General features: G+C 38.0%; 1 protein-coding gene across 1 annotated transcript in view; it reads right to left on the reverse strand.

The window, feature by feature from the left end:
• Positions 1–6,025: 6,025 nt before the first annotated feature.
• ITPR1 (inositol 1,4,5-trisphosphate receptor type 1) overlaps positions 6,026–17,771 on the reverse strand; it is a 393,216-nt gene continuing 381,470 nt past the window's right edge. Inside the window, exon 62 of the mRNA XM_069084059.1 lies at positions 6,026–7,460. Within this exon, the coding sequence (XP_068940160.1) occupies positions 7,374–7,460 (87 nt within the window). The 3' untranslated portion in view covers positions 6,026–7,373. The remainder of the gene's footprint in view (positions 7,461–17,771) is intronic.

The raw sequence follows: 17,771 nt of genomic DNA on the forward strand, positions 1-17,771 counted from the left end.
GGCATGGTCACAGCAAGCTCCTTGTCATTAGCATATCTCCAAACTTAACTTGTCACCTAGACAGTCTCATTTTGTTCCTATCCAGTGTTCCATTCGGAGTTTTTCCCCTTCCCAGAGAATTGTCACAAAAAGTGCCTTGTAAGCCTTCAGCATTCATTCCAAGTTGGTCTGCTTTTCACATCCATCTTATCACCTTGGAAGCGGATTAAATGAAGGTTGTATAAAAAGTGGCCAGGCCAGAGCTGTAGTATCTTTTTTAGTGCCAGATTCTGCCCACAGGAGCATTTGTTGTATTTTCAGTTTAAAGTGTGGGAGCTATATATAAGCTCTGTATGTACCCTTATTTCCACATACTGTATGCATAGCTTAAGTTTGGGGACTCTTTTTCAAAATCCTCATAGGGGTTTTCTTAACCTTTACCTTATTTTTGAGTGGTTTTTAATCTTGTTTTCTTTCCAGCCAGCGGAGATGAGGCAGTTTCACTTCTTGGCCTTAGAATCCTCTTGTTCATGCTAGTTTGTCATGACCTTAAAACAAACCACTTGCAATTTCAGTGCTCAGTCTCTGGTAATGATTTTAAATGTAATACATCAGGGAGTAAAACCTTTGTCTTGAGAGGTAAGGCTCATATAGATACTGCTGAAGAATTTAGCTCATTACTTTCCTTGGCCATATTTGGAAATGTACTGGGAACAAGTGTCTCTTTAGTACGACTTCTCTCTTTTTTTCTGATTTCATCCCTAGCATATAGTCCCAGTCTAGAAACTTTTAGAATGTTTTTTAGGCACCTGTGGCACGATGCATGGTGAATTGATCATGTGGGGAGAATACCAGGGGTGGAAAGATATTTGTTACACTTGTCATATTTATAGATGTCATTCTAGATCTCCCCTGTCAGATAACTGGTGAGTCCTAATAGTCATTCTGAGAGATAACCACCCACAAAAACCACATTCATGGCATTTTACTCAAACCTTTACTTTAACCACTACTTTGTGATGCAAAACTAGTGGAATTTTGGGTACTTTTTGTAAAATCGAAATCTTCACAGGGGTTTTCCAGCATTCTTGTTGGTTGCTGACAAATTACCATTATAAAGAGCAAAAGCAAAGCCAAGTTTACTAATAAAAACATCTGACTGCTCAAGATAAAGTCTAAGTCTCAGCATATGCATGTTTTCACTATAGAAACCACATTATATGAAGGTGAAAAAGGACCAATTCCTTTCTGAAAAGTATTAGGTGACAAATGCTTATTGGGTCGTTAGAGATGACAGAGATTCCATGTGAATGTCTTTGCTGAGATCTTTAATTGACTGCTGGCCACCTGGAAGTTCCATGAGCATCTCAAACTCATGTCCCAAAAGAAACTCATTATCTTTCCCCTACACCTGTCCCCCTGTTGAGGGTACCATCCTTTCATCTTCCTGAGTTCACAACCTCTAAGTCACCCTCCATCATCCCTCACCTGTACCGCCAATGCCAGAAAGGGGCTCATCCTTTCTCATCTGGACAATTTCAGTAGCTTTTTAACTTAGTCTTCCCTCATTAGTGTATCTTTCACAAGCATATCTCACAGAACAGTTAGCATAAAGTACAGGTTTGACCACATCATTCCTCTACTCAAGAATCTTTTATAGCTTTCCTATTTCCTTTAGGATAAAACACTAACTTCTCTCTGTCTGGCTCCAGCCTCTTCTTTCTGACATTCCATATTACTCCCTTTCACATAGTCTTTCATCCAAACTGACCTTGCTGTTTCCTAAAATCAGCATTCCATCTTTCTCAGATGGAATTCTCAGATTCTTTCCAGGCTTAGGTCAGAGGTCACCTTCTATGGGAGCCCTTTCTCATGTTGATTAACTTTTAAATACCTAACATAGTACCTTGCACAGAATAGTCCCTTAATAAATGCTTGAATTTAATTCGTACTTTGCACTGAACTTAACTGGTTTTAAATGCTAGAAGTGTCTTATAATTTGTAGATCTCATTGAATGCTTGAAAAGAAAATGTGGCATAAATTTATTTTTTTAAGATATACCCTAATTAGAAAACTGGAGTATAGTATGGCAGAAACTGGGCATAGACCAATATCTAACACCATATACCAAAATCAAGTTTAAATGGGTGCACAATCTATGTATAAAGGCTGATACTGTAAGTAGTCTGGGAGAGCAAGGAATAGTTTACCTGACAGATAAGGAGAGGGGAGGATTTTGTGACCAAACGATTTAGAGAGCATTATAAAATGCAAAATAGATAATTTTGATTACATTAAATTGAAGAGTTTCTGTACAAATAAAGCCAATGGAACCGGGAGGGAAGTGGAAAGTTGGGAAAGGATTTTTACTACCAGTGTCTCTGATAAAGGCCTCATTTCTAAAATACACAGAGAATTGAGTCAAATCTATAAGAATACAAGTCATTGCCCAATTGATAAATGGTCAAAGGATATGAACAGGCAGTTTTCAGAAGAAAAAATTAAAGATATCTATAAGCATATGATAAAATACTCTAAATCACTATTAATTAGAGAAATGCAAATCAAAACAACTCTGAGGTACCACATCTCATTGGTCAGATTGGCTAAGATGACAAAACAGGAAAATGATAGATGCTGGAGAGGAAAAATCAGAACACTAATGCATTGTTGGTGGAGTTGTGAACTGATTCAACCATTCTGGAGAGCAATCTGGAACTGTGCCCAAAGGGCTATAAATAAGTGCATACCCTTGGACCCAGCAATACCACTTCTAAGATTGTGTCCCAAAGAGATAATAGAAGTGGTAAGAGGACCCGTATATACAAAAATATTTATTGCAGCTCTTCTTGTGGTGGCAAAGAATTGGAAATTGAGGGGATACCCATCAATTGGGGAATGGCTGAACAAGTTGTGGTATATGAATGTAATGGAATACTATTGTGCTATAAGAAATGAGGAGCAGACAGACTTCATAATAACCTGGAGAGACTTATATAAACTGATGCTGAGTGAGGGGAGCAGAACCAGGTGAAATTTGTATATAATTACAGACACAACATATGTGTGATGACTAACTTTGATAGACTGGGCCCCTCTCAGCAATGTAAGGTCATAAGATAACTCCAAAAAGACTCATGATAGAAAGAGATGTCCACATCCAGAGAAAGAACTATGGAGTTTGAATGCAGATTGAAGCAAACTACTTGCTTTCTTTTTTTTTCTTGTTTTGTTTCCTCCTTCCCATTATTCATTCCATTGGTTATAATCCTGACTAATGTTTAATGTAAAGGTATTTGTAGATCCTATATTTGATTGCATGCCCTGAGGGGGGCAGGGGGAAGGAGAGGTGGGGGGAGAAAATTTGAAACTTAAGGGATTGTGGAACTGAATGCTGTAAACTAAAAGTAAATAAATAAATAAATTTTAAAAACCTATTGTAAGAAATTTAAAAAGATATACCCTAATTAAAATATTAAATATCTTTTCTATTTTCATAAGAAGATAGGTGGGATTATAAAATTGAACCATATGATTTTGGTAAGTTATCATTTAAACCCTACTGTGGCAAGGAGGCCACATAGAACTGTGAAACAAGTTACATTCTGGGATTCAAGATAACTAGATTCCTAACCTGGTACTTAAAGCTCTATTAAATGAAGGGACTAGATTAGAAGATTGTTAAAAAGAGCTATTCCAGCTCCTAACTGACCTTTGGATGACTTGAATTGTGTTATTGTTCAGTGTACTATATGGGATATAATGTCCTCGTGATGACTCCTGGTCTAAACCATTTATAATACAAGGCTGCAGAAATCTAGAATTCTGAGCTTAAAGTGTACATTTCCTTATATTTTTGATAGATTATGGAAATTTCCCCACTGTTTCAGGAACATCGTTTTGTTCAGCTTGCTACAGTAAGGACTAATTTGTTGGTTAATTTCCACAAATAAAAGAATGCTTCTTTTCTGCCTTAGCAGATATGTTAAGAAATGTGCATTTGAGCAGAGTAAAATGCCCAAGCCTTATATATATATTGTGGGAGTCAAATTCATCAGCAGCCCATTTTCAGAAAGTACAACTAAAATATGCAACGTGTTGAAAGGAATCATGAGAACAATGAATGAGGAACATGAACCTGGAAGCAAACCAAACCAGTTGAATCAAGTTGTGAAAGAATGGGAATAAAGGAAGTTAACTGGGGGAAAAGCACAGTTCTAGGAAAAAGTGAAGTGTCACTAAAACAGGATGGAATATCAATTAGGGCAACAGGATTTGAACAAATGAATGGAAACTTTATTGGCAGGAAGAAAAAAAGGCTAAGTAACTCAAGAGGCAATTTTAGGGAAAAATTAAAAAAGAAGCGGTACCTACTATGGACATTAGGAAAATATAAATGGATTTACAGAAGAACGAGCATTTTCAGGAAATCTACATGAGTTCTAGGGGATTTGTGCAAGTAAAAGATTGTAACCAATAGTAACTAGTATACTACTATAGTATACTACTAGTATAGTAGACTATTTGGTAGTATCCTATAAACAGTAACAGCATACTATATACACTGTATACTTGAAGTAACTAATGGTTGTTGTATTTATCTAAAATTAAAGTTAGAAGCTGAAAAATTGAAAAATAGTGGCCTGGCTTACAGGTATATGGCTAAGAAAATGTTATCTTAGGAGTACTGAAGTATAATTTCAGTTCTAGAATATAGCCCTTGGTGACTAATCCACTTTATAGCACTACTTTCTGATCTGGTGAGCTGGCTGTGATAGTAACCTGGCCTCTGACCTGTGAAGAAGCATCAGTGCTAAGTAGCTCTCAAAAGGTTGGTGTAAGCCCTCAGTAATCAGCTGTACCCCAAAAGAGGTTCCAGTGTGTGTTTCAGACTTTTGTTTGCCACATACATATTGGGCTTCAGTGTTCACTCCCAAATTGAACCACTGCACGTAGAGTGTAGGGACATTCCTATTCCTCCTCAGTTTTGCTGAGGCTGGCAAACTGAACCAAGATCTGTATCTTAAGTGACAGGATTCAAATGAAACATGACAAATCCATAGGTGCTATAACCCGAACATGTCAATGCAGAACTTTCCAGTGAACACGATGGGACTTGGGAAATGAGCTGCACATGCCACAGTTTTGTATTGTATTGGACAACTTGAGAGACAAAGGGGAAGAATTGGACAAAAGACTGTCTCTGCCTGTCTCATAGGTTTTAGCGATAGTGTCATTTATTTTTTTGTTTCTAGATACACACCTTCAAATATCTTGGTTGACTTAATGTGGAAATAATACTTTAACAGTGAACTTACTGGTGAATTAATAACAATTTATCACCATGCACTCTCCACCCCCCAATGTATTAAACATTACACAGGCAATTGCAATGAAAACCACTGATTTAATTGGCAATGTTTTATGTGACCCATTTCCCAACTTTAGGTGACAATTATTCGTATTTATCAGAGCATACAGGAAAATGGGGTCAGAAGGGCACTTCGCAAAAGTTTCCTTTCTCTGCAGTAGAGTGAGTGGGTTCTCTGGCCATATTTCATTCAAAGCTCTGCCTGCTAAAAAGTCTCTTGCCACAACTCTATCATCTGGAGTTTACCACTGCTGTCAGGGACACTCCTGGATTACAGATAGCAAGGCAGATTGATTGCCCAATGAATCCAAGGCAGTAGAAACAGACAAACACGCCTAGCTTTGTGTTGTGACACATACCAGGTTGTCATGACAGCCTACTTGACAATTACTGTGGTGGAAGAATGAATGACTATTGTATTAATTATGTTACAGTATTGGTTCCCAGAGATAGCATGTTCTCAGCAGAATTAGGGGGAGCAGAGTATTCCTTTATACTCCACATCGGCCCCACTCAATCAGGCAGTGACAATGTTTCAGTTGATCTGTATCCAGTCCCTTTGTATTTCTGCTTATTGAAATGTAGCTTAACAGAAAATTTACATGGAGTGCCTAAGTGTGGAAAAAGAAACACTGAAACTCTCCCAAACAAACACCATCAGTCTATCACCATATAGTAGTATTCTGCATTGTTTATTTAAATATCTATTTTTATTTATGCATTTACAAACTTTAGTAGTACTCATTTTGTAACTCTGCTTTCAGTACATTTTAAAACTATTTGCAGAGAAATCATCTTTTTTAAAATGAGGTCCATGTACAAAACTAGGCGACAGATATAAAAAAATGTTTCCTTTCATACTTTTTCAGCCGTCAAGAAAAAGAAATCAAGTGACAAAAACAAAACCAAAATACTGTGGCTCGTTCACAAGTATTACATGTCAGTGCTCAACTACAAGTCCTAATGGGATATAGTTTATATTTCAGTTGGCATAATGCATTTAAAACTTCTAATTGGTACAGCATGTCGCACGTGATGAAATAAGAAAAAATCAATCCTGCATTGGGATCGGTGAATGTAGAAACCATCATTTATTCATTCCTTTACAGCATAGCACAACCCCACCCCCAGGAGATGACACTGATTGGCCAGCAGTGTGCATTCATCCCAACTTGAAATAAGAAATTACTTAATAAATTTACTAACTTCTTCACAAGCTTTGGCCTGAGCCTCTACGTTGGCCCTTTGCTTTTAAAGAAATCATCAGTTTGATCAATGATAATTTAGAAGCATAAAATAATGTATAAAACTAAAATGACCTTTTTTTAAGGATTTTTTTTCCTATGGATACCAATTCAAGAGCACATAACTTTCCAGCAACATCACTGAAAGACAGAGGCACTAATGCCACCAGCAACAAGAAAATGGCATCGTCATGGGATCATCACATAGTACAAAATGTCCGGGGGCCTGAAACTTGCTACGAAGACAATTTGGCAGCTGCCTTCTGTGCCTGATATTTAACCATTTATTACAGAGTATTAACACACCAGCTTCAAAGATGTGCACTCCCTTTTGGACACTCAGGAGTTACAAACATGTTGTGATTGCATAATTCATATTGCACAATTGTATAAAAACATAAATACTGGCTATTCTAGTTTTTTTTTTTAAATACAAAATACAGGTCACATACTTTTAAATCTATAATCCTGTTCAAGTGCAATTCAGGTGCTTTCTTTAGTCCTTCCAAAAAAAGGCATTTTTGATAATTTTTTTTGACACAAATGAAACCTCACTGTGCCAACACTTCTAATTACAATACATATACCCAAACCTTTATAGTAGCAATCATATACATACAGTATAAAACTGGGTATTTACAAATGTACTAAACACACAGATGTAGCCTTAGTGGTTGAATCTGAACCTCTGGTTAGCATTATTCACGCTAATAATAATATTAATATTAATAATAATAATAATAATAATGGTTAAATACTACCCCTTTATTTCACTGACTTATGCTGGTTGCTGTGGGTTGACGTTCATGTGAGGAGGATGTCCTAGAAGGCCAATTCTCTGTTTCTGCTTCCTTTGTTCTGTCATCTGGAAAGTTAAAAAGTTTTCTCATTAGACCCAGACATTTCCTGTGCATCAAATCTTATAATGAACCAGAGATGTACCTCTGTGGTTATGGTTTACACTGAAAGCCACTTTCTACAAATAATGTACTTCCACTCTACTCAACACACAGAACATCAAAAAGCATCTCCCCGGGGCAGAACGGGGAATTCCGTGAACCTTCTCAGGCACCGTGACATTCAAATACGCTGCCTCATTCCTGTTTCACAAGGAAAAAAACAGGAAAAGAGTGTAGGGAAGAGCAAAGTGACTTGCATGGAGCAGGCAGTAAATGTTTGCTGAATGAACAGGTCCCTGCATGATTTTATCCAAACTAAGCTCTTTCCAAAATAAGTGAAGACCACTGGAAAAGTGCTCTTATGTAGTGTGTCTCTAAGGACGGTACTTATAAAAATCTTTTCCACTACAGGACTAATTAGACGACATTTCTTTTCTTTTTTTTTTTTTTAAGCAATTGGGGTTAAGTAACTTGCTCAAGGTTACACAGCCAGTTATTTCTGGGTGTGGTGCTGAGTGTCTGAGCCCGGGATTCGATCTCCAGGTCGTCCCAACACTGGAACCAGGGCTCTTACTTGCTGAGCCACCTGGCCGCCCCTGAGCAATTGGGGTTAAGTAACTTGCTCAAGGTTACACAGCCAGGTGTTTCTGGGTGGGTGCTAAATGTCTGAGCCCGGGATTCGATCTCCAGGTCTTCTCAACACTGGAGCCGGTGCTCTTACTTGCTGTGCTACCTGGCCGCCCCTAGATGACATTTCTTTGGGGTGTACAATTAGAGGGCCACAGAACCAGAGAATCAGAGATTTATAACTGAAGGGATCTTGGAGGGCATAGACTTCAATCTCCTCATTTCACAGACATGGAAACTGAGATAGGTTAAGTAACTTTCCCAGGATTCTATGGCTATTAAATGTTTGAGGCAGAATTTGAACTCAGGTCCTCCTACCTCCAATCCTAGCATTTTTTTCCGTAAAGTTACAGCTGCCATTTTCTTCCAAAATTTTCCTGGTTAGTGCTCAAGAGAAGTGAGCCCCTGTCAATATAAGTACAAACATTTCCAAACAGCTGTTTTTGCTGGCATTGGCATTCCCTCTATTGGCAACCCTCATAGCCCATCTATGTCATAGTTGACAGTCTTTATGATCTGCCATAGCTAAATCAGTCATGGTAGCCAACAAGCTATCTGTCCATATATTTTGTTGTGATGTACTTTCTATGTGTGTGGAAGGGGGCAGAGTAAGATTGAAAAATCATACTTTGCTCAGAATCAACAACAAAATCACAGATATTGAAGGGAACATTACAAACACGGAGAGGCAGCTTGGTATAGTGGAAAGAGCTATGGACTTGGGAGTTTGGATCTGACCATGTCACTCTCCTGCTCAAGAAGCTTCCGTGGCTCCCCGCAGCTTCTGGGACAAGATACATATGCTTCAGGTTGCCATTTTAAAGTCCTTTTCAGTCTGGCTTCAACCTAGCTTGCTAGACTGACTCCAAATCCCACCCTCTTACATACTTGACATTTTAGCCTAAATGGCTCACTTGATCTCTTCCTGCACATGTTTAGAGTTGTACCCCCATGTCTGGAATATGCCCCCTTCTGCCTCATGGAATTCCTGGCCACCTTTAAGTCTTGGCCCAGTAACTGCCTCATCCCCCAGTTGGCATTGCTTCCCACTGAAATTGCTTTCTATTTTGTACTGATTTATGTGGATACATGCTCTTTCCCCACAGTAGAATGTCATCACCTTTTTCAGGGTAGGAGGCAAGCCTATTTTCCTAAGGCTGTATCCCTAGCACCTAGCTCAGCATCTCGCATTTAAGTATGTACTCAATAAAGTGACTTGAAAGGGGGGAATCTGTGCTCAACCAGGGCTATCTGACTTTTCTGTCACTGGCTTGTATGAAGGCAGAAGCAGCAGCATGTTCATCAAATCTGCAGATGACCCTAAGTTGACAGGGTGCAAGGAAGAGAGGGCTAACACTTAACTGGGTGATCAAGACAAGATTCCTAAACAGTTTGACAAGTTACAACATGGGGCTGAGTTGAGGAGGATTAAATTTAATTGGGGTAAATGTAAAATTATACTTGGGCTCAAGAAATCAACTTCACAGTACCAGTTGTGGGGGATTTTAATGAATTACAAGTTCCACTGAAGCCAGTTTTGATGTAAGGTGGCAAATATTTCCAAGAAGAATTTCATCAAGTCTCCAGTTTTAACAAAGGAGAGACCTGGTACAGTTCTGTTAACCTACTTAACAGCCTCAGCTAGAACCCTAAGGTGACAAGCCTCAGAAAGTATGTGTTCTTCAAAAATTCAATTCTGGAAGGAAAGCCTAAAACAGTATTCTTAGTTACAGAATGAAACCTCAACACATCTGAACATGGCACTGTATATATTACAGCTCGTTACTTACTTGATCCCCTCATCATTCAAACACCACGCTCAGATCTATTTACCTTTTGCTTCCCTGGCTGGTGGCCTTCCATGGAATTCTGAATCCTGCTGTTCTCATTCACTTCTTGCATTCTAATGGAATCTGATTCAGTGCTTTGTGGTAAATTTATTTGGACAAGTCTCAAAAGATAATTCTAATGAATTGAGGATTTTCAGGGCTTTTAATTCCATCCAATATAGGGCATCTTAAATTATCCAAATGTAATCAGACTTTTTTTTTTAAAAAAATGAGTTTCTTAATGCTACTCATCTTTCAAAGTCTTTTAATTCTCTGTACTTTGTCTTCAAGAACAACCCCCTCTAAATCTGAGAGCCTTTTAAACTGCTGCATGCTGACCAATGTACTTCAAAACTGGCTCTTTTCCAACCACTATTTCTGTCGATGGAACCACCATTTCTCTAGTTCTCTAAGTGCAAAACCTTAGAGGCATCTTTGGCTCATCTAACCAGTTTCCAAGTCTACAAACTGTTCCTTCTATACATCTCAAATTCATTTATTCCTTTCCATTTAAACTACTCTTCTATTCTAGGTCTTCTTCTCCTGCAAAATTTCCCAAAGTAGTTTTCCTGACACTAGTTTCTCTTCTTTTTAACCCTCCTTATAAAAGGGATCATCAATCTTCCTAAAAACACCCCTTTCATCACTGTCCTATCTTTTTCCTGCCTTTCACTGTCAAACTCCTAGAAATAGTAGTCAATAGTCATCACCTCCAGTACCTTGCCACCCACTCACTTTTTCAGCCCTTGCAATCTGGCTTCTTACTCCTCCACTTGACTGAAATTACTTTCTTAGATTGCAAATGGTTAAAAAAATCTTTGTAAAAATTGTGCCCTTTACTATGTCTTCATTCTCTTGACCCCTCTGAAGCTTTCGACATAAAGGGATCACTCTCCTGCTCATTTTTCTTCTCTCTCAACTTTCATAACACTTTCTTCTGGTTTTTTCTGTCTCATCTTCCCAAAGTATGAGTGTCTCCCAAGGCTGTCTTTGTATTTAACACAATGCCTGGTACATAGTAGGCACTTAGTAAATGTGTATTGACTGACTCTTCTGTTTGCTACACTCTCCCATGGTGATTTCACTCATCCTTGGGTTGAGTTATGATCTTTATACCAATGATTACCAAATTTATTAAAATATCCAGCCTTAATTTCTCTCCTGAACTGTCCTGCTTCTTGATTTGTCTGCTGGGCATCTCTACTTGGATGTGCTCTTGATATCTCAAAACCAGCATGTCCATAATATTATGAATTGATTTTCCTTCCTCCAAACTTCTCTATTTCTTTTGAAGCTTCCTCCATCCTCTCAGTCACTCAGCTTATAACCTCAGAACCACCTTCATCCTTTCCCTTCTCATTCCCTGGCTTCTTTATCTTCAGACACCAAATTCGGCTGGTTCTGCTTTCATAACATCTTTCATTCATCCCCTTCTTCCTCTTCAAATAGCCATCATTCTGGTGCAGGTTCTCATTACTGTCCTCTGGTCTGCTATAGGGACTTGCTAAGTGATATCCTTGACCCTAGCTTCTCTCATCTCCATTTCATCCTTAAAAAAAGCTAAATAATAAAAACAAATAGAAGTTAAAAAAACAGTTTTTTAAAGTATACATCTATTTTTGTTCCTTCTCTGCTCAGGAATACTCAGCACCTTTTCAAGCTCCCTATTGTCTCTAGAATCAAATACACAGACTAGTGGTTAGGCATTCAAGGCCCTCCACAATCTGACTCCAACCTAGCTTTTCACACCTATTCATATCACTTGCCATTCTTGTTATGGCCAACTTGACCCACTAGCTATTACCTAACCCTCCATCTCTTTGCACCTCAGCTGTCTGTCTGAATTTCCTCGCACTCTTTCAAAATGTAGCTCAGGTGCTACATCAATGAAGCCTTTCTTGCTTTACTTTAATTACTAGTGTTGTCTCCCTCCTTAGAGTACCTCGTCTATGTTGATCTTTGTTCATTTTATTTATTTTTGTGTAATATATCTTTGTGTATCTTTATTACTACCCTCCCCATTCATGCACACCCCTCCCCCGCAAAGCATATGATCATTCACAAAAGTAGAAAGAGCTTGGATGTCAGTTTGCTGGAATCCACGCTTTTCTGTCTATGGAATTTTAACTCCGTCATGACTTCTCTAGGCTTTACTTTCCTCCCGAAAGTGAGCCAGAGGCAGCTAGAGAGCTCAGTGGCTAAAGCACTGGGCCTGGAGTCAGGAAGATCTGGGTTCCATCCAGCCCCTTACTAGCGGTATGACCCTGGACAGATCACTTCACCCATATCTTCCTCCATTTCTTTGTAGAATGAGGATAATCATAGCACCTACTTCCCAAGGTTGTTGTGAGAATTAAATGAGGTAACATTTGTAAAACTGGTTGGCACATAGTAGGCTCTTAGTAGATGTTTGTTCCTATCCATTCTTGTTTCCTTCCTTTCTCCCCTCTCCCTTCTTCTATAAAATGGAGATGGACTAGATGAGTTCCCTTCCTACACGAAGTCAATGTTCCTATGAGGCCATAAGCTGTTGTTTTTATCTTTGTAATACCAAGGTATGCTGGCAAATGTTTAACAGCTGACTCTGAGAAACACTTGATGATTTCTAAGGTGTAAATGCTCACCCTGAAAATTTAACAAGGGGCTTTCCCAAGTCAGATGAGAGCTGGCTAGGTAAACCTCTGAGTGTATCCTTAGCACCCAGTATTTGCACTTAATAAATTTGCCAGATTAACTGAACCATTTCATTCTCTGGTTATAAAACATTCAATAGCTTTTCATCACTATGGGGTAAGTTCTAAGTTCCTTAACTTTGGTTTACAAGGTCCTCAATTCTTCATCGCTGACAACTATTCATTTTTTCCCTCTTCTTCTCACCTAATGTGAATGCTCTCATTTTATCTGTCTTCTACAAATTCTTCACTCATTTTGCACCCAAATGAATCATGGCAGCCTCAATCTTCATGTCTTTACTCATGTTGATCTACCTGAAATAACCCACCTCACCTTCCCTATTTAGATAAAAAGGCTGTTTGTTCTTCAGACTCCCCTATAAAGCCTTCCCTGACTATAACTATTATCCCATGTTGATCTCCCTTCTCTGAACAGTTATTCTAAAATTTATTAAATTACACTAATGGTATACAAAGCAGAATATATAATCAAGGGCTAACGAGGCCTAACTGGTAACACTGCCCCTACCTGCTTTGAGCTTCTTAAGATAGAGAAGACATTATATATGAATTCATATTTTGTGTCTGACTATGGATTATGTGTCATAAATCACTATTAAATGTTTTAGAGGTGTATATAGAGCTGTAACTAGGAGAAAGCAATCAGGACGATGTCCTAGGATTCGAAAATTGAGAGTGTTGTCAGCAAGAAAAAAAATAAAACTGAGTTTATCACTTAGTTAAAAGAATCCCTATTCTGAACAGACAGCCCTCCAAGGAAGCAGAGGCCTCTTTGTGGTTTGGGTGTTCCATTTCCCCTGCGTGGACCCTTGTTTCTGGAGGACTGAGGCCTCTTGTAGAGATTTAATCCTTTTACAACTCAATTTGTTCTCATTCTGATGCATTTTATGGTGCTAGGCATGGTGTGATATAAAGCTCTTGTCTTTCCTTTGAGTTTGTAGGCTACTAGATAGCAAAGGCCAGGCCTTTTATTTCTCTTGTGATCCCTAGAACTGAGCAATGGTAGGTACTCCAAATGTGTCAAATCAGTCAATGCTTTGAGATCCAGCTTAGGGTTTAAAAAAACAATAACAAACATATAGTAAATTTTTCAAGGTTCTGAATGACTGTGGTTTGTAGACATCCTGTAGGCTATAATTCAAAACTGATATTTAAGTGGCTACCATAAATGAGGAGAATTAAGGCAGTTGCCTAGAGGGCTTAATGCTCAGCCCTCCTGGCAAACTGTCATCAAACAATTATTTCAACTAGAAGGAAACTTTGGGGGTGGGGGAAAGAAGCAGCAATGGAACCAAACCAGTATGATTCACAGAGAGGAGAGTCTATGCCTGGAAGAACGAAGGGTTAAAATTGATATGTGATAGTATATTGTATATAGGAGTCGTCAGTGGCCAGAAACAGATCTCCTAGATTCTAGTCTATATTCTCAAATTATTTTCCCCATCCGTTAGCCTAATTTCATGCCTCACATGTAATCCAATAACCATGAGCATGTTCCACAGCATAATTACCAAAACCAGGATCAAAGCTTACTCTCTCCCTCCAAGATTATTTCTTTCCCTGGCTCTGGACATCTGAACTGTTATTGACCTTTGTTTATAAAAAAACAAGGCTGAGGTCAAGCCCTTAGTATTAAAAAATACATGAAATGGACTCTTCAGTCAGAAGGTTTAAAGAAAATAAAAGAATGAATGTCAATAAAAATCAGTTTCTCACTTTAAAAAAAAAAGACTGAAAAGTTAGGACATTGCAGTCTTTTAATGGCAGCTCTGCAAAAAGACAGGTATTTTACTTATAGGAGTAAGAAAATTCCACTCACAGGCTGCTAGTGTTTTCTATATAAATACCCTTGTGATTGTGACAGTGTAGAAATGCCCTCCACCAGAGCAGATCACAGTGAGCACTCCTATGCCAGTATAGATAAGTCCTGGGGAGTTGGATAATTCACATGGCGCTTAAATGGCTTGTCCAGGGTCACATAGTTAATCAGGGCCTTGAACTCGGGTTATCCGGATTCCAAGTTTTACACTCTGTCCACTATTTCACATGATTTTTGTCTAAATAATTTTTACATCCCCAAACTTAATTTCTTTTCCTCCTGAGCTGAGGATGAACATTTTGAAGTGATATTTTTTCCTATCTCTCTTCATCCCCAAACAAACTCTACTTTAATCATTCAGTGTGTTCTGACATTATTGATCTAGACAAGAAGGAAAAACAGGACAACAAAGTACATTGTGGCTTTTAAAATCAGAGACAGCAGAGTGTCTGAAAATATCTTCATAAAAATCCATACGATTGGAGACAAAGAGTCAATTCCAGTTTTCTAATATCAAGCACTAAATAATTTATAGGGGAGAATGGGGGGTACACAGGAAGGAAGGGTCAGTAACCCTGCCAAGATGTCACAATCTGCCCATGATGGGACTCTACAATTTTACTTTGTAAGGAGGCTTTCCTGATGTAGGAAACTCTTGCTTATTCGGAAGACCAAAAACCCCGGAAAACTCAACTAATCAGAATTATTTTTATAGTCCTATGCAACAATTCCTATAATGACCTTGAAGCATTGCAAGGTTCTGAGGTGCCTTCTGAATAAAAGATTACAGTAGAGATTATCTTTGAATTTTTTTGAGGAATAGGTAGAGAATAAATCTGTTAACTCTTTGTTATGCAGAATATTCAACGAACTACAATGTCCATTCAGTAACCGTTCTGGGTCCCTGCTGTTGACTCTAGTTTTTGTAGTACCTTCTCAATCAATATTAATTTCTGTAAGAAAGAATTTCTCAAACACTCTAAGCCTTGAAGTACAGTCTAGGTTCTCACAAGCCCTGCCAGTTATAGGGTTATAGTGCCAGGCACTATAACAATGGAGTTTATGATTCTACATAAAAAATGAGAGCAAACCTAGAATAAAGACATTGACATCAAAAAACACATTCTTACAGCAGTTCCTTAAACACTACTTAAATGACCTTTTTACGTTTTTAGAAAAAACTCAAAACAGCAGGTATTAACTAATGTCCCTGGACCATTTGTTTTGAAATTGAAACTTTAAAGGGTGTCAAAATATTAGGTAAAGGGCGACACCAAAATCACACAAATTTAAAATGATTTATTGCCCCATGATGGTAGTTGGGCGATCACTACACATCGAAAAGATTACTAAGTCCAGTTGTCCACTGCCAGAGCCATACCCCTGAAATGACAGCCTTTCAAAGCTTTAATGACTATTACACATGTTTCCTGCTCACTATTTTCCAAGAATTTTTTAAAAATCAAAGATTTTTTTTTCTTAGAGCGATAAAACTGCAAGAATTCTCAATAATTAATATTTCAGAAAATGTGGATTTTGCTAAATCCCCAGATTTAAGTGTATTTTTTTAAAAGCATAGTTCAGAGAATCTTTAAAATTGATTCCTTAAATCTGACATCATAATTACCTAACACTCATGCAACAAGTTTTGATTTTCAAACTAAGTACAGAAAAAGGTTTGTCAGTTGCATACTCAAAAAGCATCTTTGTGCTAATACCAAATTAGGAGAAAATCTAATTCCATAAGAAAAGGAGATATGCTGTATTTACCACATAATTGAACTATATTACCACTTAAGGAAAATTACCAAAATTGAAGCATGTGTGCAAGGGATCTTGTAAAAGTAGTACCACGAATAAATCAAGAGAATCTTTTGGATCCTTAGTACAGGATCCTGTACAGGATAATGAATTAGCCTTTATGAAAAAGGCTAAAACTTGGCCAGAGCAAAGGAGTTAGCCATTTAATGAACATAAAACCCTATAACTTTTGCTTTGTTCAGAGCAAGGATATATTTGCTGCATTTAAACTAAAGCTCCTAGTTTTAGTAAGAAAATGTTAACTTGTATTAAAATTTACCAATAATGTCAATTTACTAGTGATAAAATTTACTAATAAAAAAGTGAAAGATGATAATACATCTACCAATCTCCTTCAACTGAACATGACTTTCTCATTCTTCAATTTCACAAAGCAGTAACAGAGAACACAATAATGGGAAAGCTAGTATACTGAAGACAACCATTGCACACACCACTAGCTTCTCCAAAAGACTAAAATGTCATTGGCACAGGTTTGTCCAGTTGTAACATGTAAATTCTGCAGAAAAAGTTTTGCTCGGTAATATGCCGTGATCCACTAACAACTACAACATGACCTAAGCACTTAAGGACAATGTGATCCTGACAGAAATTTCAATGAACTCTCCACTGAATGGAAAATGTGCTTGGATTAGCAGACACATGCTCCTGAGGGCCTCCAGTTGTGCTACTGAGAAATTATAATGAATGGGCATCGTGGTTTTTGGTCAGAATGACCACTGATTGCTAGAACAGTAGAGAGGCTACGTCTCTGAACTGTAGGCATAAACAAAAGTCTGGGTGGCCAGGGTTTTCATCTTTTGAAAATGGTATTAGGCCTCAACGAGGGATGAAGGATTCTTACACTTGGCAGTTCTGGACTGAAATAAGGCTGCCCACAGGATTTTCAATACCTTTTAAAAAATCTAACTGAACTGAGCTTTTTCTAGAACTGCATCATCGGCAGATGTTCTATGAAGTCTGCTTTCCTCTTCACAGGGCAGGAGAGAAGCAGTTGCAACAGACCTATCTTCATGAATTGGTGAAGTCTGTGGGTCATTTGTCAAATGTTTCATAATGGGAGCAAAAGTTGATAAAATAACAAGCAAAGTCATCTCGTTACATCTTCATTCGTTTTCCTTATTTGGTTATTCCTCATTCTAGGTGGCTATCAAGTTCTGAGCTCAGGACAGACTTCATAAATAAGGATCTCTCCCTTTCTCATTAGACATTTTATTTTCATGTTAGTATATTAGGCCTCTTGCTGTCTGGGGCCAGGGCTTGCCTTAAATTCGTTTGGAAATAAAGAAATTCAGAGTAGGGTTAACAATACTTTGTGAAGTGTGTCCCAAAAAGTGTGTCCTAAAAAGGGTGTTTGTATAATACACGTATGGATATAAATATATGTATATAAGTTTATATAGGTGGTAAATTACTGTGGTTGTATCTGGCATGGTACCTGCATATAGAAGCATTTCTTATGCAAAATGGGGTAATCTTGCTAGGAAT

The sequence above is a fragment of the Petaurus breviceps genome, unplaced genomic scaffold (assembly GCF_028583685.1).
Source record: "Petaurus breviceps papuanus isolate PSGF00001 unplaced genomic scaffold, PetGlider_PUasm1.0 174, whole genome shotgun sequence".
Taxonomy (NCBI): Eukaryota; Metazoa; Chordata; class Mammalia; order Diprotodontia; family Petauridae; genus Petaurus; species Petaurus breviceps.